The sequence below is a fragment of the Mustela erminea genome, chromosome 19 (assembly GCF_009829155.1).
Source record: "Mustela erminea isolate mMusErm1 chromosome 19, mMusErm1.Pri, whole genome shotgun sequence".
Lineage (NCBI taxonomy): Eukaryota > Metazoa > Chordata > Mammalia > Carnivora > Mustelidae > Mustela > Mustela erminea.
The window spans coordinates 34,235,808-34,261,779 of record NC_045632.1 but is presented as its reverse complement, the minus strand read 5'-3'; the positions used below and the strand labels follow the sequence as shown (position 1 = coordinate 34,261,779).

Sequence of the window (25,972 nt, the reverse complement as noted above, 5' to 3'; positions counted from 1 at the left end):
AGCCAGAAGGTCTAGCCTGGTCTAACAGCCCTGAGAGCAAAGATGAGGGAGGGCACGCCATTCTGTAACATGCAGGAAGAGGCAGAGATGGGAGAAGGGTCCAAGTGGTTTCTAGGTCCAAATGCCAGGCCATTCCCAGGGCCCAGCAGCATTCCTGCCCTCAAAGCCCCACCGCAGCTTCTCTGGTGTTTTGCTTAACTCAAGTTGGTTTCTCATACCTGAAACCAAAAATCCTTCAACTCATACAAGAAATGGCACCCCCCAGAGCTGCTTCCTTAGCAGATATAACTTCTGAGAGGACAAGGTCTTATCACTTTACCAACTCAAAAATCCATTGGCTGTGGCCTAGTCAGGACTTGGCTGGGAGCTAGTCAGAGGCCCTGGATTGGCTGGAAAGTTTTCTCTTATTGAAGGAGCCCACAAGAAAAACATGCTGAATCAGAAGGCAGCTGGGGCCCAATCCAGACTTCCACTGCTTTAACTGCAAGGTGGAATGAGTCAAGGCCAGAGGTCTGAAGATCAAGTGTGGCAGGCACAGGCAGGGGACGGGAGTTGACTCACTGTACTCCCTCCACACAGAGCCCGGGGTTAGGCACAGGTGTTCTCATGCCTGTCCACTGACTGACTGACACCACAGGCTCAGTGGTACCCCAGCTGGGTGAGGGACACAAGATAATCTTGGCTGTCCTCTTATCCCTGATGTGCTTGGACTCAATTTTCTTAACTAAGAGGATGGCCCATATGGTGACATGCTTGGAAACCAGAAAAAGGAAGCTTCCGAAAAGGGGATAAAAAGCCCTTGGAATGAATACTCTAATTCTCAAGCACCACATGGACAGCTGGCGAAGCCATCCCAGTCCTCTGACACCCGGAACACCTCAGGCCTGTTAAAGGCGATGGCCAAGAAACTCCTCTCGTTTTCTAATCTCTGTCCTGGATTCCTCCTCACTGAAGAGCTGGTGGCACGCTTGGGCCACCAGGACCCAGCACAGATGTGACCTAGTTCCCCGGGCTACTCAACTTTCTAGGTATTGAGACCCAGGTGTTCCTCCCTCTGGCACTCCCCAGTTTGCACTCCTTAGCTCTACCGAGTGCACTGAGAATCCCAGTATCCCCGGGTCTGTGCAGATAAACGAGCTAACTTCTGCAGAATGTGCAAGGTCCTCTGAGGGCTAGGCACTGAGAACTAAGCCCATGAATACACTGTTGCCCTGGGGCCTAAATATGGACACTGTACCCGGGGCCAGTGCTCAATGTACGGGATCAGCATTCTCAGTCTGGTTTCCACTGCGTCCCTCAGGAACTGGTCTGTCTTCCTCTTCCTGGAAGAGGGAAAAGAAAATAGTGTGTCTCCAGGTCAAAGGCATGGGCTCAGTGCTACACCACTTACTCGGCTCTGGGTTGGTGGGGGGCCCACTGGCCCCTGATGCTGGCCTATCACAGACGGGTGGCTGTGTTCCAGGCCCGTCCAAGCAGCAGGGCTGCTCCATGCTCCTCTCTTCTGGCTCTGCTTGGATTGGCCTTCTGGGGCAGACAGTGGGGCCTGAGCCTCCCCCCACCCCGATCCCTAGCTGCCACCCTGAGCAGACTTACTCTGCCTGGCCCAGCTGTACCAGCTTCTGCTCCTCTTCCAGCACACGAGCGAGCTTAGCATTGCACTGGGTCACAAAATGCAGGATCAGCTCACTGCCGTCATTCCCAAACATGCTGGCTGCCGCACTGGACAGACCTAGGGACTACAACAGAAGACAGGGAAAACAGGAGAGTGGTAGACAGATGTAGTGGACCTGTGCTGCCTGTTCCTCACTAGTGCCTCTTTATCTAGCAACAGCAGATTGATTCTTAATGGGCTAACTCTACTCTTTGTTTCTGGTCCCTGTGGTTTGGGTAAAGCAGATCAGAAGTTCCACCGTGCTCCATCAAGCCCCCTGGTGTACGGTAGAGCGTGAGGTCCGGGCGTGGACAGCTGGAGTTCACAGCGACTAGCTCGGGGACCTGCCAGGACCCAACCTAGGCCCTAAGAGGCTGCCTCTGGGCTTCTGCTAGTGCTGATGGGAAAGAAGTGCTCTCTTTCCACTGAGGCTGCTGAACCATTTTTAGTCCTGCATGGGAAGCCCCTGCTGAGAATGAAGCTCACAGAGAGGAAAGCAAAGGAGACAGGACGAAGAGACGATTCCCAGCCGCAAAATCCAAGAACACTGTGCCAGAACTACTTCCAGACTTTTCTGTTACTGGATGACCCCAAACACTCCCTTTCCTGCTAGAACTGAGCTCCGACACTAGTAACCTGGAGCCTGACAAAAAAAGGGGCTGGGAAGAGCACTCAGCAATTCCTCACTAGTTCGCTTCACCTAAATCTCCTGGAAATTAGGCCTCTCAGTTATTTAAAAAAACCCAAAAACCAAAAAACATTTCTCTTAGTGAGTTATTAAGGAGTTAAGAAAGCCACGGAGATCCTCAACTCTTCCTGATATATGGCGATCATTGAGCCGCTACCAGAGGCAGAGCCCTGAAAGCACCAGGGACAGAGGACAGAGAAGGAACAAAAAAGATGATTAACTCCAGTCACCAATGCTGGGAGTGGAGACAGAGCTCATGCTGACCCAGCCTTCCCAGACCGCAGTACAGCGGGCTTCACAACACACGGGCAGCGGCATCACTTCTAATGGAGATGTCCGCTTACCATGTCAGGCGTTCCACTAAGCACGTGACACACACCATCTCACTGTGGCCTCGCGGCAACACCCACTGCTGGGACTTATCCTCACCCACATTTTAAAGACCAGGAAACTGAGGCTCAGAATTCATCACCACCAGGTTATACTGCTTCTACTACATGGGTTAACAACAGGCTCAAAAATACGCACACTTGGGCACCTGGCCAGCTCAGAGGGTAAAGCATGCAACTCCTGATCTTGGGCTGTGGATTCAAGCCCCACACCGGGTGCAGAGATTCCTTAAATAAACCAATATTTATACATACACGCACACCCATATCCATATGCACTCTGGACTAACACAGTGAGTTCGCGTCTCGGCCCCAAGGCTGCCCTCAGCTTCGTGAGGCAGGGGCTGCAGCCCCGCCAGCCACCCTCCTGGCCCCGTGCTAGGCAGGGTCTGCAGAAGGATGGGGATGGGACTGCGAGGCAGGAGGAAGACTGCAAGGCTGAAGGGGAAGGAGAGACCCGGCAGGTCCGCTAGGGGCTCCAGTGGGCATCTCCCCAGACTCACTTCTTCAACTCGGCAGCAGCACCCTCTGGCGGCCCCGCAGGACTGGTTCCAGCCAGCCACCACCCTCCCCTGCCCCCAGGGACCCTGTGTCCGAGTTCCCAGAGGGCAGCACTAGCAGCAGCCCAGGAGGCCTGAGTTCTGTCTCCACAGGGGCTCTCCTTCAAGCTTCTCCTTTTAACAATTCCACTTTCTCCCCCTGTCCTCTTAGCCCTGGAGATGGGAGCCATTTCTGCAGCAGCAGCCTGCATAACACCGTAGAGGGTGCTTACACTGCCAGTGGCCTGGTTACCAACCTTCCACCTAGCTCCCCCTTCTCTCTATCTGGGGGCGCCTGCGTGGCTCACTCATTAAGCATCTGCCTTCGCCTCAAGACATGATCCTGGGGTCCTGGGATCAAGCCCCACATCAGGCTCCCTGCTCAGCGGGAAGCCTGCTTCTCCCTCTCCCACTCCCCCTGCTTGTGTTCCCTCTCTCGCTGTGTCTCTGTCAAATAATTTAAAAAACAAAACAAAACAAAAAACTTTAAGAAAAAACAAATTCTCTCTATGTGAATAACTTAACTGACAGTCTCTGTCCCCTGAGGGATACGCTCCCTGAAACTGCAATTCCACTTCTCCAAATGCACTTAAATGTGTTGCACAAATAGGTTTAGAACACTAAAAAATCGGAAACAACTCAAATGTTTATCAGCTGAGATCAAGTAAACACAAAGGGTATTATGCAGCCACTACAAATGAGGAGATACAAAGTGAAAAGGACCAGTCACCCACAGAATAATTCAGTATCTTTCCAAACAATCCTGGTACATTTCTCTCCTCTGCTTGCTCCACCACTTCCTCTAATGGTTCTTTCAAATGTTCTCCACCACCCTCAAATCTCTGTCTCCTCCTACCCTTTCCTAACTTCAGGTTCATGAGACAGTCACACCTGCTTCCCAGAGAACAGAGCTGTCTCCGGGGAACTCCCTTAATATTCCAGAAACGAAGCCTGCAGCTGTCTTCTCCAACCTCACCCCAATACACCTAAGACTGTCCTCCCACTCATTTTCTGGATCTCCTAGTTCCTGCCTCAATAGACTTTGTACTTTTCTTTTGCCACTTTCTCTTGTACTTTTACCTCACCCTTGTTTCTGGGTTCTTCCGGCCAGTGTTCAAGCATGCTCACCCTTCCAACCCATTTCCCCTGCAAGCCTGAGACAGGAGAAGCGAATCCGGAGTTCCTCTGCTCACTGCTCTCACAGAGCTCTTGCAGGGCAGTATGTGGCCCTGCCGGACAATTCTGTACACTGCGGCCTCAGCACAAGCCTGTGGCTTAACCTAAAGCAGCTATCTGCTCCTGTGCAGGAGGCATGTACTGAGAAAAATCAGGCGAGTTGGTCTCTTAAATGGTGCCTTCTGGAGAGTTTTCAAACAACCGATTTCATCAGTTCTAAGATGTACCTATTTTATCATTTCTTTCAAGATTTTTATTTTTATTTTTAAGTAACCTCAACACCCAACATGGGGCTCAAACTCACAACCCCAAGACCAAGAGCTGCAGACTCTACCAAATGAGCCAGCCAGGTGCCCCCGTTTCTTATTTTGTTCAAAGATTTATTTATTCATTTGAGGGGGCCAGGGGGAGGGGCATAGGGGGAAGGAGGGAATCTCAAGCAGTCTCCTGGCTCAGCAGGGAGCCCGACTCAGGCTCAATCTCACAACCCCAAGACCATGACCTGAGCTGAAATGAAGAGCTGGGTGCTTAACCAACTGAGACACCCCACTGCCCCATTTTTTTCAGTATGAACAATCAGTGTGAATTATACACCTGACACGTCCTAAGTAGCTTTTTCTCTTTTCAGCGATGCATACTATAATGGTGCTTCTTACAACCACTGGCGTCTTAGACTCAAAGAAATGTGGTAGTTGTGATCACTGGCAACGCTTCCCTAGTGCGCCGCCTTTAGAACTTAGCTCCCAAGAACCAACTCTACAGTATGATCTTTCTGTACTAAAAATAAAACCATTTCACCCTATTGGGGAAAAAAGCCTCCCCTCGCAAAATCCTGGAGCAGCAAGGGGCTCAAAGCTGGGCCGGAAGTAAGCACGAGGCCGTTTGCTCGGGCTGATCCCAGCCAGGCCACCCCATTCTATCCCCTACATACCTGGGCTCCTTCTGCGATGGCCTCTGCTGTCCACCCGTGTGCAGGTACGAAGTCCAGGGCTGCCGTCAGGATGCGGTGCTGCAACTGCTCCTCGCTCTCATGGTCCTCCTCCTCCTCACCGCCCTGATCTGTGTACCTGAGACCCACACACAACAGAAATGTGGCGACAGAGCCCAGCACACCTCATCTCCCCGCCTCCTGCGTGACAGGCAAAATGTGCCTGACCAGGAGCCAGAGGCTCAGTGCCTCCTCTGAGCACGTGTCGGGAAGACATTAACTTCTGTACCAGTATTGCTATTTCCACACCAATGGGACAAAAGTGATATTGTTGGGGCACCTGGGTGGCTCAGTGGGTTAAAGTCTCTGTTTTCAGCTCGGGATTGAGCCCCACATCGGGCTCTCTGCTTGGCGGGGAGGCTACTTCCTCTTCTCTCTCTGCCTACTTGTGATCTCTGTCAAATAAATTTTTTAAAAATCTTAAAAAAAAAAAAATAATAAGTGATATTGTCTTTCTCTTCTCATATAGTCACTGAGAGAGGGGATCCAGGGAGCAATGAGGCCAGGTCACAGGAAGGCAAATGCCCTTAGCACTCTGGATTTCTTTGTTCATAGCCCTCAGCACACTGTTTCTTTTTTTTTTTAATTAAAGATTTTTATTTATTTATTTGGCAGACAGAGATCACAAGTAGGCAGAGAGGCAGGCAGAGAGAGACAGAGGAGGAAGCAGGCTCCCTACTGAGCAGAGAGCCTGATGTGGGCCTCGATTCCTGGGATCATGACCGGAGCCGAAGGCAGAGGCCTTAACCCACTGAGCCACCCAGGTGCCCCAGCACACTGTTTCTTTATCTGTATTGGTATCAAATGATAACTCCAGGGCCTAGCACAAAGCAGATCTTAAAAACATATTTGCTGAATTGAAATAAAAGGTATTTTAATCAGGAGACCAGAAAAATGACAAGAACACCCTAATTTCAGAGTTAGAGGAACTTCTCAGTGGCAGGATTAAGAAGAAAAAATAGGCAATGGAAGTATAAGCTATTATCACCTTCCTGGATGGTGACTTGGCCCCACGTATGTAACAAAATCCTAAATGTGCAAGTCCTTTGATTCAATGCTCTCACTGCTGAGAGATAATCACATTATTTTTTTATACCAGTGAAGGAAATCTAAATATTCATCAATAAAAGATAGGTTATGAAATTTTATTATTTTTTTTTAATTTTTAAAGAGATTTTATTTATTTATTTGACAGACAGAGATCACAAGCAGGCAGAGGCAGGCAGAGAGAGAGGGGGAAGCAGGCTCCCCGCTGAGTAGAGAGCCCAATGCAGGGCTTGATCCCAGGACCCTGGGATCATGACCTGAGCTGAAGATAGAGGCTTTAACCCACTAAGCCACCCAGGCACCCCACGTTAAGTAAATTTTAATACTGCCATACCACTGGAATATTATGCAACCATTACAGTCATACAGACTGAGAAAACATTAAAAATGTACTGTTGAGTGAAAAAGCAGCTTCTGGAACAGCACGTATAGTGTAATTAATTAATTACTATATATAGATTTATGTATGGAATATACTTAGAAAAACGTCTAAAAGGATATTCACGAAAACATTAGTTACTTCTGGGTTTGTTTTTGCTTTATTTTTCTGAACTTCTTTGTATTGTTTATATATTTTAGAATGAACAGGCACAATTTTTCCCAAAAAACCCATAGATTCCTTTCATAGCAAACCTGAAAAATGATAGAAGGTGAAAAGGGGGATAAAAAGAAGAGTGGAAGGAGAGATAGGATAGACATATCCGAGCACGCAAAATGGCCAAAAATGGATGAATGGGGGTTCTGGCGCATACCTGGGAGGGGAACGAGAAGATTCTGGATTGGGTTCTTCTGCCTCGTGTGTCTCAGAATGTTGCTGCGAAAAAGATGGAGGAGGTTGTTGTTTCTGCTCATCTGTAGTCTTTAGCTGCATGGCTGAAGCATGGAAGGCACGTGACACCACGGCTGATTGGCAACGGGACACTGAAATAAAAACTGGGCTGGTCAGTCAGGGACACTTACCAGAGAAGACTCTCTGAAACTCAGAATGGTGCGAGGGATGGGGAAGAGGAAAAGCAGGGCTGAGTCTACTCTAGAGCCACTTATCCAACTGCTGAGTGCCAGGCAAAAATTTTGGGTAAGGTGGCAACCTTGTGATATGATGTGGGGGCAAAAGCATGAGCCAGGTAACTGAAGACCTGGCTTTTGGGCCTGCTGCTATCATCTGTTAACTGTCTTTTTTTTTTTTTTTTTTTTAAGATTTTTTATCTATTAATCTGACAGACAGAGATCACAAGTAGGCAGAGAGGCAGGCAGAGAGAGAGAGGAGGAAGCAGGCTCCCTGCTAAGCAGAGAGCCCAATGCGGGGCTTGATCCCAGGATGCTGGGATCATGAGCTGAGCCAAAGGCAGAGGCCTTAACCCACTGAGCTACCCAGGCACCCCCATTTGTTAACTATCTTGATGGACAAACCACTTCGCCCCAATGACCATGATTTTTAAATATGCAAAATAAGAGTAAAAATCTGTTTGCTCAATGGGAGTGTTGTGAAAACCAATCAAAAAGTGAAAGTGTCATATTTACATCATAGCAAGAGCACTGGTCTAGAAATGAGAAGGTCTGAGTATTGGCTCCCATAGTGGTTATATGGTGTCATCAGATGTGTCATGCAGGACTTGAACCCACTACCCTGAGATCAAGACCCGGGCTGAGGGCACCTGGGTGGCTCAGCTGGTTAAGCATCTGCCTTCTGCTCAGGTCATGATCCCAGAGTCCTGGGATCGAGTGCCACATAGGGCTCTCTGCTCAGTGGGGAGTGTGCTTCTCCCTCTCATTCTCCCTGTGTTCTCCCCTCCCCGCAAATAAATAAATAAAATCTAAAAAAAAAAAAAAAAAAAGACCTGAGCTGAGATCAAGTCAGATGCTTAACTGACTGACCCACCCAGGTGTCCCTATTATAAAAAAACCAATACAACAAGTTGAAAGAACTATGGCATGAACACCTGTTTATCTACCATCTAGGTTCTACAGCTCTATCACACTCTTCATTCATCATTCCAGCTTGGTTTTTTAAAATCCAGCTTATTTTTTTTTTAATTTTATTTATGTATTTGACAGAGATCACAAGTAGGCAGAGAGGCAGGCAGAGAGAAAGGAGGAAGCAGGCTCCCTGCCGAGCAGAGAGCCCCAGGACCCGATGCGGAGCTCGATCCCAGGACTCTGGCATCATGACCTGAGCCGAAGGCAAAGCTTTAACCCACTGAGCCACCTAGGCGCTCCATAAATCCAGCTTATTTTTGATGCATTTGTTGTAGCCCTCGGTACTCCTCACTCTACACATTCTGGCATGCATACCATTAACCAGAGGTTCAATATTTATTTACTGTTCTTTTATTGAGGTGACAGTTATGTAAAATGAAACACACAAATCTTAACTGTGCCAATTCTAAGTTTTGACAAAGGTATAGGTACTTGCATAACCTGAACCCCTATCTAGAGAATATTATCACCCCAGAAAGTTCCCTCATACTCTTTCCCAGTCACTCCCCACTTACACTGTTCTGAAATTTTCACCCTAGTTTAACCAGTCCTACAATTTCATCTTAGTAGAATCATACAATATATTTTTTGTGTAAGAGTATATTTTTTGCAGTCTTTTTTAGATGAATTAATAGTTTTGTGGAAATTATTATTATTTTTTTTATTGCTGAGCCGTATTCCATTAAGAAACACTATTCTGCTGGTGAACACTTGGATTGCTTCACCCCCGTCTTTCATGAACAAAGTTGCTATAAACATACTTCTGCAAACCTTTTGGTGGACATATGCTTTCATTTCTCTTGGGTAAATACCTGGGAGTGGCTTTACTGGGTCACAGGCATTACTTTAACTAAACATACGTAGTTTGGAGTTCTGTATAAAAACAATAATATTAATACTCATTTTTGTAAAAAAAAAAATCTGGACTAACTCAAGGAACAATGATCTTAAAAGAAATGCAGAACAGTTATAACAGTGTTATAACAGTTATAACAGTGTAAAAATATCAATATTTTACTATTTGTCCAAAAAAAAGTGGAACAAATACTCATAAAACTTTGAAAAGGAGGGGGGAAGTCCCCAAGCACAACTGTGGAACCACTGAGGTTCGCAAGAAGATTTCTGATGAAATGCAGGAAGTTGTAATTATTTCATTAGTTATATATTCATGCTAATGCGTCAGTGTGTTCATTCTATTTATGGATGTGACACTGGTTTTCCATTTACAGTAATAACATAAGGTAACCTCTTCTAAAGTAGACATCTATAGTTTTAAGAACTCGGATGTACAAACGAAGATACAGGTTCTGTTGTGGGAATAATCATAGAATTACTTTAGTGGTAAGAAGTAACTGACTTGGGAAACAATGGACTAGGAGCTCTTTGCAGCTGTTTCCAACTCTATCCCCCGAGTGGCCCTGCCCGGGGACTTGGCAACAGAGTTATTGAGACTGGGTCCGGGTCTGCAACTACCCAGCTGTGTGACCTTGGGCACCCACAGCCCTCTCTGGGACTCCGTTAACTTCGCTAAATGGGAGTGACAGGCCCTGCTCCGCTACTCTTTGCCCCTCACAGCTCGAGAATCGGGGCAGAAATCATCCAGGCGACCCCTTCGAGACCAGGACGCCGGCAGATCCGCGCCGATGCCCTTCACGTCACCTTGGTCGCGGGCCGCCACGACGACCTCTTCCGCCCCGTACCCAGCCCAGTCGGCTTCGTGCCCTCTCCCTCCCCCTCCACGCTCCCCGGCTCGGCCGTCCCCTCACCCGGCAGGCACCGTAGCTGCAGGAGCCTCCAGCCCGCCCGTCCGAGCGCGCCGGAGATCGCCGCCGCCGCCGCCGCCATCTTGGAAGCGGGCACGCTGCCGACTGTCACGCGGCATACAGCCCCAGGAGCTCGGTGAGGGCACTTCCGCCCTGCCCGCGCTCCGGCAGCCTCCTCTTCTCGCGAGAGGCGCGAGGTGCGAAGCCGGTGGCGGCGGAGAAGCCGGGAGCGAACGAGCCCCGGGAGGCAGGTGAGCGTTGTGCATGCGGCCCAGGAGCTGGATATCCCCAACCGTCCCACCCTTATCCCTAGAACCTCATGTTTCCTATTCCCAGCCCCGTCCCTCGGTGAGCACCGAACCATGATCACTTCCCTGGGGAGCACGACGGGCTTTTGCTCGGGGAAGCCGGTGTAGGGCACCAGCCGGCCCTGCGTGTCCCGTGCTCCTGGCGCTGTGGCTTCTTCCCCTTCCGGGACTTCCTCGTCTCCAGCGCTGCTGGCATCGATCTGAAACCCCAGAGACAGCTCGCTGATGGGGTAGAGCCTTGATGACCGGGGTCTGAGATCCGCTCCTGCTAATAGCCTGCCGTTGTGACCTTGGGCCTCAGTCCCTCGTCTCAAAACACTGGGGGAGTAGAAGTCTCGTCTTTGGGGGTATCTGAACCCCCAGGTTGTAATTTTGAGGCAGTGACTTACCAGACCCTCCGAAGTGTGGAGTTGTTTGTTAAATAACAAACTTTTAACTGGGTAACTTGTAAAGATCTAGCTGGCTTTATTCAACTATTCATGAATCCGGCAGCATCCCATCTAAGTAGAGAGGAGCTCCAAAGAGCTACAGAGAAAGAAGGGTTTTGTGTTTTTGTGGGTTTTTAAAATTTATTTGACAGAGAGATCACAAGTAAGCGCAGAGGTAGGCAGAGGTGGGGGCGGGGGTGGGAAGGAACAGTCTCCCTGCTGAGCAGAGAGCCCAAAGAGGGGCTGGATCCCAGGACCCTGAGATCATGACCTGAAGCTGGAGTTAGAGCTTAATTCACTGAGCCACCCAGGCATCCTGAGAAGGCTTTTTTTTTTTTTAAAGGCAGAGAGGCGGTGAGACAGGGAAGTCATAAAGGGGAGTAAAGGGTTATTTCAAGCAAGGTCACCTTCCTTTGGCGGACAGATGGGGGTCTGTTAGCCAGATTACCTTACTAATGCCGACCAGAAAATTTCAGGCTGACCCCTTAAGATTACATTCCTGAAGAAAGTCAAAACTGCAGTTAGGTTAGGTCTTAGGTTCTGTGTGGTGATGATGTGGGCTTAGCACCACTTACTCCATTTTGGGCCCGTTTTCCTCTTCTTAACAGTTTAACTGAAAATATCGCAAACTTGCCAGATCAAAAGAACCATCTAGGGTTTATAGGTGATTTGTAGGATCTGAAGTTTGAGAAAGGCTGGTGGTGTTCATTCTGACATTGAATGCTAATCTCTGAGTGACTCAGGGAGGTCACGGACTGGGCACTAAACTGAAAGTATAAATGCAGAGTGCCTCACTGTGATCTGTCATCAGGGAAAGCTTCCTATTAATACGGAGAACTAACTGGTTTGGGGATTCGGGATAACTGATGACAGAAGCTAAGCATGTCATTCCGTAAATTTTGTGTTTGCAGTTGGACCCTTGTTTTTGTGTCTGTTTTGCAAACCCTTATCAACTCTAGTCTTTCCAAAACATCTTGCCCTCTCCTACCTCAGTTGCAGGGGAAGCCTTCCTAAACCAAAACTACTCCCCAAATGTGAAAATTCCAGATCCACATCTCTGGATTTCATTAAAACACTACTGATCTGTCCATGAGGTTTTGTTTTGTGAGTTCTGCCCACCCATCTTCAGTTGAGCCTTTCCTGTGGAATTCTAGCTCTGGGGTGTCCTTCCTAAAACCCTCAGTTCTTGACACACACACACCTAATTGCCTGAAGACAGTCTTCCATTTCTTTCTTTTTTTAAAAAACAAGTTTGTTTGTTTGTTTTAATATTTATCTGATAAAGACACAGTGAGAGAAAGAACACAAGCAGGGGGAATGGGAGAGGGGGAAACAGGCTCCCGCTGAGCAGGGAACCTGATGTGGGGCTCAATCCCAGGACCCTGGGATCATGACCTGAGCTAAAGGCAGACGCTTAACAACTGAGCCACCCAGGCGCCCTTCCATTTCTTTTCCTTCAAGTTTCTTGTTTCCTTGCTGATGATCACCTTTTCCCCCCTGTGTGTGTGTGTGTATGTGTGTGTATGCACTTCAGCCAGTTCATTATACTTAAAATTTTCCTTTCTGATAGCGCTCAGTAGTCTCAGAATTTTTTTAGGCACCTGACTCAAGAAGATTTGATCCTTGATTTGAACTGATATGCTAACTTCAGTCTTACTTATTTTTTTTCCTTTTGGCCCTCTTCATCCTTGAGAGGAGCCAAATGCCTCAAGATTCGAGGTTTATTGGGTGCCTTGGAAATAAACAAGTGCATCTCCAGAAGGTACTTGCAGACCTCTGCTTTCCCATGGGCATGTGTGTAGGGCAGTGAGCACCAGAGAGGTTGTTAACAAACAAGGCCTGTGACATGACAATGACGTCTTCAACTCCACCTCTTTCTAGATATGAAACTAGGCTATGAGTCACTCTTCTAAGTATGTTGACTCAGACGCCAGACCTTTTTTTCCTTCTAGTTTTATTGTCAACACCACCAAACTCTGATGACGTACAGTGTTGTCCTTTGGCTTTTGGATACTCAGAAGAACATTGTCTCCCATTTTATTTGGAAAATGCTGACCAAGAGGGATGGCTGTGTCTGTGTTTTGAGGGTTAATGTTTAATAAGTGCATTTTATGAGCTCTCTCTTGCCACAGAAGATTAGTTTGGGGTGAGGGGATATGGAATGCGAGCCACTTTACATTCATCTAATGTACTGGCACAGTCCCATGGGTCCAGTGTCTACGACGTCATAAAATACAGCTCTTATACTGTGTAATTCTAAAAATGAAAAGGAAGCTTCACATCTCTGCCTAGGGAGTCCTCAGCAGGCATGGCTGAGGAGAGAGAATAGGTTTTATAGGGACTCTTTGAAGTAGAGGCAAATAAGCTGGCCACCAAGAACTAAGAGTCGCCTTAGAATATCCATTCCTTGATAAGAAAAGAACAGTGGACCCATGATTGACAATCCAGTGGTAGCTAGAACCCCAGTTCATCTGTATTCAAAACCCGTGCTCAGTAAAACAGCCTCCATTAAGGTTGTTGGAGAGGTCTAGACACCTGGCATTTTGTTTTTCTCTGGCTAACAGCTAACCTTTTGGTCCTTTCTTTCATGATGGTTTTTCTGTGCGTACCTGTGAGTACAGTGCAAGGTTGTAGCTGGTGGTGGTAGGCCAGGAGCCTATTCCTTTCTATTGTCCTGGGCGAACCTGTGTCAATATCATTCTGGAAACAGGTCCTTTATTTCTTATAACTTAATGCCCAGCAATCCATATTCCTGTTGGCTCATAAATAGGACCTTGATCCTAAGTTGCCTACCTGAAAGATTGGTGAGAGTGTCCTTCCTCAAAGGTTTTAGATCTTGATTATGCGCTTTTTAAGGCTTTAAGAACAATTCAGTGACTAAGGAATTCTGCTTATATGATAACACTTGGCTTCCTTTCACTGGGGCTTGCAGTCAGGTCAGGATAAAAAAAGAGTAGGCATTCCACATGGAAGCAAATAGATAAAAAGGCATGATTGAGGGGCGCCTGGGTGGCTCAGTGGGTTAAAGCCTCTGACTTCGGCTCAGGTCATGATCTCAGGGTCCTGGGATCGAGTCCCGCATCGGGCTCTCCGCTCAGCAGAGAGCCTGCTTCCCCCTCTCTCTCTGCCTGCCTCTCTGCCTACTTGTGATCTCTGTTAAATAAATAAATAAAATCTTTAAAAAAAAAAAAAAGCCTGATTGAAGCAAAAATGAGGTTTTTCATAGAACAAGGAGGGATTCCCTTTGGAGAGGTGGGAGATCCAGAGGGAGCCAGATCGTGGAGCCTGACTCCAGAAGAATGAGCTTTGGTTTCTCTGTAGAAAGGAAACTTCTTTAGGAAATGAATGACAAAATCAAAGTCCTATAGTATTTAAAGATGACTGGCTAACATGACCATGTTTTATAGACAGAGGAGCCAGTCATTTGAAGAGAGAGGGTAACGGACATGGCTTAAATTCAGTCCTAGAGTGTGGTGGCATCCTTGGGACCAAGTTAGCGACTTCTGCAGAAGCCAGTAGTGTTCAGCCCAACACTGATCCATGCTTGACCTCTCTACCTGGCTTCTGCCTTTATGCCATTTATTAGAGCTATTTTAAGTCGAGAACTTGATGGCATTAAAGTTGAAGAAAGAAAGGAGGAGCTAAGTAGAATGCTGTCGCCTGACCTAATTGCATCCTGAGCGCATTCTATACTCCTCTTCGTATCAGGTGGAAAAGAAAGTTGACCCATGGTGGTGGCAGCGGGCAGGGGCTCTCCATCAGGTAAAAGCATGGACTTTACAGTCCCGTAGATTTGGATTCAAATTCCAGGTCTTGCTTTATCCCACATTTACTAGTGTATGACCTGGCAAAGTCAATGGCTTCAGTGTTCTGTCCGTAAAATAGGAATAATACCTAGTTTCAGGTTGTGCTGAGGTTCAGTTGGAATAATGTATCCAAGGTGCTTTGAACAGCCTGGGTAACAGTACATGTGACACGTGTGGTAGGTACTATGATCGTTGCAGATTCAATGGGATTGAATTTTCCTATTTTGCTGAAAGTGGAACCATTATTTGATTTGCCAAATTTAAATATGTTGTCTCTTTTTTGAGAAAATCTTAAGCTCGGGGTGGCATTATGTCTGCCAATTTATTTGCTTTCTTTGCTGAGTCATACTTTTGCCTAATTAATATCCCGTGTGTTTTATATTCTGTTCAAGCTTAGTTGTCCCAAATCAAAGCAGAAATAATCTTTCTGCCTTCATCCTCCTTCCTTGACTGCCAAGTCAGGACTCTCATCAAGGAAGCAGCCTGCGTCATTTGGGAACATTGGGGTTATGAATCCTTGAGATAATAATGGGTTCATTATTTTTAGTCTCTCTGGTGTCTACACAAAGAGGTTCTAACGTGGACAGAATGCGCGGTGGGAGGTGAGAATTAGGTGGTGATTCTAATGGTATCTGCTGGTACATCATGGTACATCACGGGTTGAATTGTGCTTTTCACTCTGCTCAGTCCTCACTCTCCTTCAGCCCATAGGTTTTAGGTCCATCAGCACGGCTGGCATGGCAGAGTATGGGATCTCAGCTGGCCAGTCTGTGGCCGTGGTCTGGGATAAGTCGTCCCCCGTGGAGGCCCTGAAGAATCTGGTCGATAAGCTTCAAACGTTAACCGGCGATGAGGGCCAAGTGTCTGTGGAAAACATCAACCAGCTATTGCAATGTAAGTCCCTGTCCACGTTGTCTTTACAGGGCCGGGGGCGTTGATAGGGGTGCAAGGAATGTGGTCCTTGATAATCTGAGTTTTTGTTCTGGATGGCCCACAATGGCAGTGGGTGGTCACCCTGCTGTCTTTCAGTTGAGATCCAATGGACTTAGGAGTGTAGTTGATTTATGTAAGTATGTTGTTTCTTATTAGATATTCCACATTTTTAAAAAAGACTTTATTTATTTGAAAGAGAGAAAGAGAGCACGAGCAGGAGGAGAAGCAGACTCTGCGCCAAGCAGGGAGCCCAGTGTAGGGCTTGATCCCAGGACCCGAGCCGAAGGCAGATGCTTAACCAACTGAGCCACCCAGGCACCCAGATATTCTACATTTTTACAAAAAGCTTACTCTTCAGCCAGCTTCCTTTGTTATTTCTTTTCCTGAACATGTAAAAGGATATGAAATTACTAAGACCAAGGGAGAGCAGCAGCTTCATTGCCCCTTTTGCCAGTAATGGGGGTCTGATGGCATTTCCTGGACAGCTAGCTGTTCAGTCTTCAGGGCCAGGCCCAGAACCTCTCCAGGGTCTCCGGAAGGCTGGGCAGATTGCCTTGGGGGCCCTGGTGATTGCTGATTAGAATTTTCCTTCTTTTCAGCTGCCCACAAAGAATCTAGCTTTGACATTATTTTGTCGGGTGTAATTCCTGGAAGCACCACTCTGCACAGTGCTGAGATTTTGGCTGAGATGGCCCGGATCCTGCGGCCTGGCGGATGTCTTTTTCTGAGCGAGCCAGTAGAAACAGCTGTAGGTAAGGAAATCTTCATTTGGAATACAAGAATTTAATAGCCTTGACTCTTCAGGTATATTTACTGCATGTCTGTGAGCGGGAGCTGTCATCCGGAGAGCCTCCTCCTCAGTGGTGAGTGATGATAAAAATCGGAAGCAGCTCATCTGAGGGGACTGTGATCTCTGACCGACCCAGGTTGGATCATGCCTAATGGAAATTGATCACAGCCAATCCTAAAAGGATGCATGCTACGTGATTCTGTTCCTATAGCACTCTCGGAATAACAAAGTTCTAGGGATGGGGGCCAGACTGATGATTGCCAGGCATTGGGAGTCGAGGGGGAGGGATGTGTGAGGCTGGAAAGGGTCATAGGAGGGCTCCTTGTGACTGTGGGAGCATGCACACTCAGCCACGCCTGCACACACACACGCGTGCGCATGTGCCTATGAAACCAGTGAGATCTGGGGAGCTCTATGGACCCTCAGTGACCATCCCCCGGTCTTCCTAGCATGCCGCACTTGTGGAAGGTGTTCCCCTAGGGGGAAGGAGGCAAAGGGTCCTTTTTTTTTTTTTTTGTAACTTTCTATGATTTTATATTGATTTCAAAATTTAAAAAAAAAAAATGACTGGAAGTCTGGGAGTGATGAGTCTTATTGACTCACGTGAAACTAAGGGTGGGATCCAGGAAACAAAACCTCTCTTTCTTGCTTGGTGGTAAAGCTGCCAGAGAGGGCTGCCAGAGAGCCATGCGGTTCTGAGCTTGTAAACTTTTCCATCTGTATGTGATGACTTGATTTGTAAATACAGTCAGAGAATGAAAGGATTTTGTAATGTGTAAAGGTGGTTGTGTGGAGATACTGACTTGTGACACGGACCCTGGACAGCAGCATCCTGTGTCGGCGGCATGGGCCGTGGGCGGCCGCACACAGTGTCTCTTTGTCAGAACCAAACAGAGAGAACACTCGTGTGCTTTCCAGTTAGTTCCTCAGCCTCCTTCTCACTCAGTGTCCAGCCACCCTGGGAAGGTCTTCCAAGAAGCCGAGGGGGATACGGCACAACAACAGTGGAATTATTATTATTTTTTTAAAGATTTTATTTATTTATTTGACAGACAGAAATCACAAGTAGGCAGAAAGGCAGGCAGAGAGAGAGGGGGAAGCAGGCTCCCCTGCCGAGCAGAGAGCCCGATGTGGGGCTCGATCCCAGGACCCTGAGATCATGACCTGAGCTGAAGGCAGAGGCTTTAACCCACTGAGCCACCCAGGCGACCCCAGTGGAATTATTATATGACCCTTAAGGGCATAGGTAGGAGCACTTTGAACAACCAAACGGATTTGTCCATTTAAAATACCATCCCTGTTACTGTTTATGGCCTCTCTGACCCAGATAGGTTGGAGCCTTTATGATTTTCCCTGTCTTTGACCCATAAAGTCACTAACTAGGGTTTTCCTCTTGGCAGTTAACAACAGCAAAGTGAGGACGCCCTCGAAGCTGTGTTCGGCCCTGACTCTTTCCGGTCTTGTGGAAGTGAAAGAGGTATGTTGGTAAATGAGGTCATACAATCCATCATTCAGTCACTAGTTTTTACTCCCACCTTTAAATATCTTCCACATTTATCCACCTCAGCATGTTGGCCCTCACTCTTCTTAACCATCTAACAATATCAAGAGCTGTGGAGGGCCTGGGACTCATGTAACCATTCGGTAGCTGTTGGACACAGAGGTGGCACTCCTCCATTTTTTTCCTCCCTTAGCGTCTGCTCCCTTTTCCCAAGAAGACATTTCCATCCCTCTGTGGTTTCTTTTCTTTTGTTTCTGCTGTGTTCCTGGTGGGTCTGCTTCCCTGCCGGAGGCTGTGGTCCTCACCAGCATGTCCGACTCACCTGTGTATTCATAACCGCTACAGCCCGCGGAATGACTGGCATGGTGCCGTGTTCCTCACAGACAGCAATTTGGTAAACACTTTAAAACTTTCCAGAGGGTTGGCTCAAACTAAGCACATAGACAAAATGACACTCCACGGTACAGAGCCCTGAGAAACCGAACATGAGGCATGAGGCGACATCTGTCCTCTCCCGCTGCCATACGCTTACCAACACTGAAACGAGTATTTGATGCCCGTGTGGGTGGACACAGTTCCTCATCATTTTGAGGAGAGAGTGTGGCCTCATCCTTTCGATGTCTTGAATTCCAGCTGCAGCGGGAGTCCCTGAGCTCTGAAGAGATACAGTCTGTCCGAGAGCACCTGGATTACCAAAGCGACAGCCTGCTCTCTGTGCGCATGACAGGCAAAAAACCCAACTTTGAAGTGGGTTCTTCTAGTCAACTGAAGCTTTCTCTTGCCAAGAAGACTTCTCCTCCAGGTAAGACTGGCCCAGGGGCGTTGTGTCCAGGTGGGCCTAGAAGGTCATCTTCTACGTTGAACCTGAGATCTAGATAGAGGCGGTGATGTCCCCAGAGTATCAATATTTCCTTCATTTCTGTCATTTCCAAAGGGAAGAATATTTAATGTTCTGTTGTCCCGGACATATTCAGATCCAGATGTGAAATAATGCATAGTTGTTACCTCGCTCAGCCCTTCTGTGCCAGAAGACACTGAGGCCCCCAGATTCTAGAGGCCTGAGCCACATGGTTTAGCTGACAACATCTTGCCACACCCTAGAATGACGACAGTCGTCCTCAGGAGACCTCACAGTGGCGGTCGTGGTTGATAAGAGTGACTTGCTCCTCTTCCTTTATGTCCTTTCTGTGCTAGTCAAGTCAGCTTTTCTTACTGTGAGGAGCTAAAGCCGCTTGTAAAAATATTTCTTCTCAAAAAGTTGCACCCGCCCTTTGCCACTCCCGCCCCTCATCACCTCATCCCTGTTTCACGATGCCTGAATTGAGAGAAATTGCCCCAGCTTTGAGGTACATGAAAATTTGCAGGTACAGTCACACTATTCTGCCTTGACTGGCCAGCCGCAGTCTTTTAAGAAATACGCCGGAATCCCAGCCTTTGGATTCGTGGTTCCGGAATGGGCAGGAAGGCGTCAGAGGAGCAGTTTGCCTTGGGGACAGTCTGAGCCTCCACCTGCAACAGTGGTCTTCACGGCTGTGCTCACCCCCACGGTCCGGCCGAGGGCCTGCCTACACTAACTCCAGGCTCAGCTCCCAGGGCATTCTCTGCACAGACAGGGTCGGGAAGGCTGAGGCTTGTGTCTGCCTCTGGTTTGCGTCACACCGCCACCCCCGGCTCTGGAGCTGGCTTTCTCATATGTGACAGGTTCCTGGGAGGCAAAAGCTTTGGCACACTTCCTCGCTTAATCTTCAATCTCTTGCAGTAGATCTAGTGAGGACGACCAGCTCCAGGTTCTAGGGACAGAAACCAAGATGAGGACAGAGCAATGTGGAGTAAAGTCAGGCACATCAGACAGACCCCTCCTCTGTGTGGCTCTGTGGAAGTGGCCCAAATGTCAGAGCCGGTTTCCTCATCTATAAAATCGGGACAGCACATACCCACCTTCAGAGGGTCTTAGCAGGACTGACTCACACAGCACATATGAGATCTTTACCTTAGTGTCTCCGAGGAGCAGGTGCTTAGCAGATCTTGGCATTGGTCACCACACAGCTACTGGCTGCAGACCACGGCTTCTCCAAGCGGCACAACCGGGCCTCAGACCCAAGCCCCCTGACTCCCAGTCCCGTGCGCTCTCCAGTCTTAGGAGGGAGCACACACGTGGGCCTGTGTTTGGTTTCTGCTCTTTTGATGGACTCTTTTTCTTTTCTTGGTCCGACTCAGCAAAGCCTCCCATGGACCCTGCTGCGGCCAAGCTCTGGACCCTGTCAGCCAATGACATGGAGGACGAGAGTGTGGTGAGTCAGCCTGCGGTCCATGGACTGCTTTCCGTGTGGCCTCGCTCTGAGGCAGCCTCTCTGGACACAGAGGGGTAAAGCCCAGCCTGTGGCTCGGCCTGTGGCTGGCAGTTTTGATTGAGAAGGAAACTCTATATTGGTGGCATTTTGAGAGCCTTTTTTGGCATCTCTTTTCCCCACAGATTTTCTTGTTCTCACTTCATGTGATATGTTAAAGATTCTGGTGGGTGTGTGTGAAGCTGAAAAGAGTCTGTCAGCTAAAGTATGTCATTGGCTCCTTGGTCTGGGCAAGTCACTGCACACTCATTGTCTTAAGAGCCTTGCTTGTCCGTCTTTGATCAATATTGTCTGTTAAAAAGTTCTTCATTTCTGCAACTGTTGAAGTTACAGTGATAGCAAAACAGGTTATAGTTCATGTCCTTGTGGAATTTACAGATGAACTGTCCACACGTTTATCAAAGAATTGTACAAATGTATATGTCATTATTTGCCTTCTTCTCTGGAATTCTATAGAAAATATTTTATTGCTTTTTTCACGTGGCAGCACTTCATATATGCAAATAAATATATCTTCCTGCTACCTCCCCCCCCACACACACACACACACTCTCTCTCTTTCTCTCTCTCTCTCTCTCCCCACATCATAAATTACTTCCCAGTCCCCTACAACCTAGTGCATCTTCTGGGGACCCAGTCAAGTTCCCCGTGGTGGTCGGCTTGAATGTGGTGATCAGCCCAGAGTAGGTCAGTGGATGCCCTCTTTATACGGGCCGGAGAAACCTGCTACCACAGCCCTTTATCCGGCCTTCGGGCAGCAGAGACCGTGACCGTGTCCCTCACTTCTTCAAACACTCTCTAGGATCTCATTGACTCCGATGAGCTGCTGGATCCAGAAGATTTTAAGAAGCCCGACCCAGCTTCCCTGCAGGCTCCTTCGTGTGGAGAAGGGAAGAAGAGGAGAGCCTGCAAGAACTGGTAAGTGTTCGCAGAAGCGGAGTCTGCCGGGCTGCCTCTGGTGCCTCCTGAGTCTCAAGGAATCATAATCCTTGACTATTATTGCAATATTTATTTTATCATGAAATGCGTACTGATGACCCAGGTTAAGAATCAGAAACATGACTGATATTGGGGCTCCTGGGTGGCTCAGCGGGTTAAAGCCTCTGCCTTTGGCTCAGGTCGTGATCCCAGGGTCCTGGGATTGAGTCCCGTATTGGGCTCTCTGCTCTGCGGGGAGCCTGTTTTCTCCTCTCTCTGTGCCTGCTTTTCTGCCTACTTGTGATCTCTGTCTGTCAAAGAAAGAAAGAAAGAAAGAAACATGACTGGTATCTTAGAAGTCCCCTCTCCATGCTTCCTCAGCGGCATCTTGCTCCCTCCCCCTACAAAGGTTACCATCCTCGCAAGTTCGTGTTCATTGTTCTTGGCTTATTGGATAGTTTCCCACCTAGTGTGAAGCTCCAAAAGATATATTCTTGAGTGGTGAAGAACAGGGTAGGTAGGAGGCCCAAACCTGGTGAGGCAAGGAAGAGTTGGTATTCTCCGTCTGTGAAGGCGCCCAGTGATGATCTGGGCTGAGCTCTTCGAGGATCTCCCACAGTCCCTTCCGGGAAAGTCAGTAGGGAGCGTCGTGGGAGGGCTCTGGGATACCGAGGGCATGCGCAGAGGGAACACCCAGCAGGGCTGCAGTGTCATGCGGTGACCTGGTGGCCAGCGGAAGTGTGGTCAGAGGGCGGGGACTGCTCGGGCTGTTTGGCCCTAAGCTGCCATAGCCCGAGTCTCCTCCTTGGAGCAGGGCAGAACACCATGTCCTCAGCAGATCAGCAGGGCGGGCAGGGACGGGAAAGCCGAGGGTAGGCAGCACGTGGTCCAGATAAGCCAGGGACAGGGTCTGGGCTGGCTCTCCTGTGCTCGGGGACAAAGAATGATGTGGTGGCGGCTTGGTGTGTGACCTTGGCAGCCGCCAGCCCGGCCATCTACTGGGCCCCTGCTCCAGCACTCTCCTATGCCTCCGTCCACGGCAGAGCTGACATCTGGGGGTCTGTCCCACTGTGCCCCTCAGGGCTCTCCCCTTTCTGTCCTATGTTAGCTTTTCTGGCTTTTGTAGCACCTGCTGCTTTCTTGGTTTTCTCTCTCACTTTGGTGGACTCCATTCTCCAGGAATGCTTTAGAAAGGCTACTTGAGAGGCAAGTTTTGTTTTTTTAGGTTTTCAGACTGTGTGTGGCTAATATCTTTTTTCTGTTCTCATAAAGGATTGGACATTTGGATATAGACATTTGAATATAGAAATTAGGTTGGAAATAATTTCCTTACATGATATTGAAGACATTTCCTGTCTTTTTTTCCAGTGATTGTGACAAAGGTATCTGAGACCATTCTGTTTCTTGATTCTTTCTATAAGACCTCTTGTTCCATTTCAGAAGTTTATAGAATCTTCTTTATCCCTGGTATCATTTTGTAGTATGTCTCGAATAAGGGTCTGCTCACATCTTTTGCACTAGCTATTCAGTGCGGCTTTTCAGTCTAGAAGTCATGTTCATAGGCCTGGGAAACATTCTTTAATTTATATGTGAGGTTTGTCTTCTCGATTTCCTTTCTCTGTCTGTGGCCTGTGCCGCAGACACTGGGCCCCTGTAATTGGCCCTGTCATTTTATTTTCTTCCACATTTTCTTTATGCTCTACTTTTGGGGAAATTTCTGCGGGTTTATCCTCCAAAATTTCCATTGAGTTATTTTATTTCTACTGTTTTTGATTTCCATGATTCCTTTTTTTTTTTTTTTTAAAGATTTTATTTATTTATTTGACAGACAGAGATCACAAGTAGGCAGAGAGGCAGGCAGAGAGAGGGGGGGAAGCAGGCTCCCCGCTGAGCAGAGAGCCCAATGTGGGGCTGGATCCCAGGACCCTGAGATCATGAGCTGAGCCGAAGGCAGCGGCTTACCCCACTGAGCCACCCAGGTGCCCCTCCATGATTCTTTGTTTTGTTTTGTTTTTAGCATAGCGTCCTTTTTTTTTTTTTTTTTTTTTAAAGATTTTATTTTTTTATTTGACAGACAGAGATCACAAGTAGGCAGGGAGAAGAAGGGAAGCAGGCTCTCTGCTTGGCAGAGATCCTGATGTGGGGCTCGATCCCAGGACCCTGGGATCATGACCTGAGCCAAAGGCAGAGGCTTTAACCTGCTGAGCCACCCGGGTACCCCATAGCGTTCTTTTTTAAATTTTGCAGGTGTGATCTCTTTTCCCTTGAGGTTTGTGATAGTTCGTTGGAGGTTTTTGCCCTCCCTGCATTTTCTCTGTTTCTTTCAACTTGCTCTTTTCTTTTCAAGATTTTATTGATTTGAGAGAGAGGGAGGAGAGCAAGCAAGAGAGTGCAAGAGCTTGGGGGACGGGGGAGAGGGGCAGAGGGAGAAGCAGACTCCCCAGTGAGCAGGGAGCCCGATATGGGACTCGATCCCAGGACCCCGGGGTCATGACCTGAGCCAGAGGCAGACACTTACCTGACTAAGCCACCCTGGCGCCCCTAACTTGCTTTTTCTCTTTTAGGAGACCTTCCACCTCCCAGGAAGCTCCGTTGTCTCCATGATTAAGAGGGGAGGACAGAAAGCTGGGAGCCCTGAGCTTAGCGCTGGGATTTGCTGACTGTGCTTTAGCAAAGGGAGCCTGAATGGGCCTGTGGGGAACACCACAAAGTCAGCATCTTTGGGTCTTTGCCTTTGGCGTGGTTAGATGTTTCAGAGAAGGGTCTTTCTGGTGCCCCCTGTTCCTTTGGAGGTTTCAGGGTGTGATGTGGGTTGAGAGTCGGCCTCCTGTTTGACCGGGGCTACCTCCCCGCCTGCTCGGAGTTCAGCTCCCCTCAGTTAGAGCCACAGTTCCCAGTGCCGCATTGCTGTTGTCTCTTTTCCCGTGGTCCCTGTCTTTGCGGGGTTAGGTCTTTCCTGACGTTTTGGTGGGACCTCGAGGGCAAGGAGAGTAGACGCTGCTTTCAGTCTGTCCTCTTAACCTGGAAACCTCAGTGCTTGGTGTTTTTGCATTCATTCTATGGATAGAAAGAGCAGTGAACAGTTTACTGGTGGTGTGTGGGTTTGCCGAGTCATTGGCGTTTTTTTTAAGTGTGAAAGTTGCCAGCATTCACAAATCAAGCGATTTCAAGTAAAAATCCAAATTGTTTTCTGTCCTTTGCTTTGGAAAACGTGGTAACACGGGGTCTGCTTCCCCCTCCACAGCATTAATGAGCTGAAGCTGGGTAGCGGCCAGCCTGTGTAGACAGGGCATCTCCCCTCCAGGTCTCCCTTGGCCCACCATTCTGCCTCCCTGAATAGCCTCAGGCACTTCCCTTGTCCGCCCTGCCCGGTGGGTGTTTGTGAGCTGGCTCTGTCAAGGACTTGGAGCCCCCGGGGGGTGGTCCGTCTCACTCACAAGCTCCTGATTTTCCCCCAGCACCTGTGGCCTTGCGGAAGAACTGGAGAAAGAGAAGTCAAGGGAACAGGCGAGCTCCCAGCCCAAGTCGGCCTGTGGAAATGTAAGTATCCGGATCCTTACTCAGGACTCACGAGACCTCACTGGTGTTGGTCCTCATCCGAAGCCAGCACAGCCTAACTCCCGTTCCCAGTTACTGCCCGCATATTTTAATAACGGGCAGATTTCTGACACCGTGTATGCAGGAGAGCGCTCCCCCCCCCCCAGGGGGTTAGCATGCTCATGCCCGTAGGGGAGGCTCCTGTTCTTCCCAGCTCATAGTGGCCTGATGCCATTCGGCCATTTGGCTGAGCTCAGCTGTGATGGAAACACAGCCTCCCAAGGAACTTCTCTAGACCACTGTTTCTCGTAAAACCAGAGCCCTGCAAACCTCTTTGTATTTGGGTTTCAGATGGACCCCCATCTGCGCCCAGCCATTTCCACCAGCTGACCGTAGGCATGTTACAAACTTAGGGGTCCCTTTCCTGCCCTTGTATCTGGGACGCCCGGACACGGAGCTTCCCCGTGTGTGTGATCATCTCTTCTCTCAACAGTGCTACCTGGGCGATGCTTTCCGCTGCGCCAGCTGCCCCTACCTCGGGATGCCGGCCTTCAAACCCGGCGAGCAGGTGCTCCTGAGCAACAGCAACCTGAGTGACGCGTAGGAGGGAGCCGGCGTCCTCCGGCCAACCCCCGTCCCTCCAGTCCCGCCGGCGTGCTTCTCCCACCCCCTCTGCACTCGCTCGCTCTCTGCTTAGAATCCATTTGCAGGGGGCGTGCTTGGTCAACAGAGCAGAGAGGGCCCTGGGGTGCAGCGGTGTGCGGTGCTGCTGTCTGGCAGAAGACCTAAGTATAATGGGGCCTGCTTACTCCGAGTGGGGGGACTGTTTCTCCACCTCGTGTTAGGGCACGCTCTCCTGACATCACTATGCTGACCTGTCGCTCGGAGCCCAGACACCCTGGAGTGGTCACGCTCTGGGACAAAGAGGGCCCCCGCCCCACTTCAAAGCTCAACCACAGTGCCACGAGCTATCTTCCAGAGGTGGCGATCTCCTCAACATGCAGTTGGTGGTAACGGGAGTCACGTGTCTCATGGCCTCAGGGCACCAAAGGACTCACCCATTGGTTGCTGTGATCATACTCCGTGTCCCTCTGTCCCTTCCCCACCTCACCCCTGTTTTACTGTATTATATCCTTCTTGTGGTTTCTGTTCATCTACAGTTATTAAAGTTGTGTACTTCACGTA

At 48.7% G+C, this 25,972-nt stretch overlaps 2 protein-coding genes across 3 annotated transcripts in view; one reads left to right on the top strand and one right to left on the bottom strand.

Annotated features, from left to right (window-relative positions):
• Positions 1-10,707, bottom strand: part of COQ9 (coenzyme Q9) — a 13,314-nt gene extending 2,607 nt beyond the window's left edge. Inside the window, exons 1-5 of the mRNA XM_032324580.1 lie at positions 10,222-10,707; positions 7,231-7,399; positions 5,375-5,510; positions 1,594-1,736; positions 1,238-1,322 (exon numbers count right to left, since the gene is read on the bottom strand). Coding sequence (XP_032180471.1) covers positions 1,238-1,322; positions 1,594-1,736; positions 5,375-5,510; positions 7,231-7,399; positions 10,222-10,582 — 894 coding nt within the window. The 5' untranslated portion in view covers positions 10,583-10,707. The remainder of the gene's footprint in view (positions 1-1,237; positions 1,323-1,593; positions 1,737-5,374; positions 5,511-7,230; positions 7,400-10,221) is intronic.
• Positions 10,380-25,972, top strand: CIAPIN1 (cytokine induced apoptosis inhibitor 1). 2 transcript variants are annotated; one of them, XM_032324583.1, is made up of 9 exons: positions 10,380-10,469; positions 15,465-15,654; positions 16,293-16,445; positions 17,884-17,960; positions 18,618-18,786; positions 20,202-20,275; positions 21,135-21,250; positions 24,709-24,790; positions 25,281-25,972. In XM_032324583.1, the coding sequence occupies exons 2-9, from the start codon at positions 15,498-15,500 to the stop codon at positions 25,389-25,391; spliced, it is 939 nt and encodes a 312-aa protein (XP_032180474.1). In that variant the 5' UTR covers positions 10,380-10,469; positions 15,465-15,497; the 3' UTR covers positions 25,392-25,972. The 2 variants fall into 2 exon arrangements, with proteins under 2 accessions (XP_032180474.1, XP_032180473.1); XM_032324582.1 differs by lacking the exon at positions 10,380-10,469 and adding an exon at positions 10,542-10,566.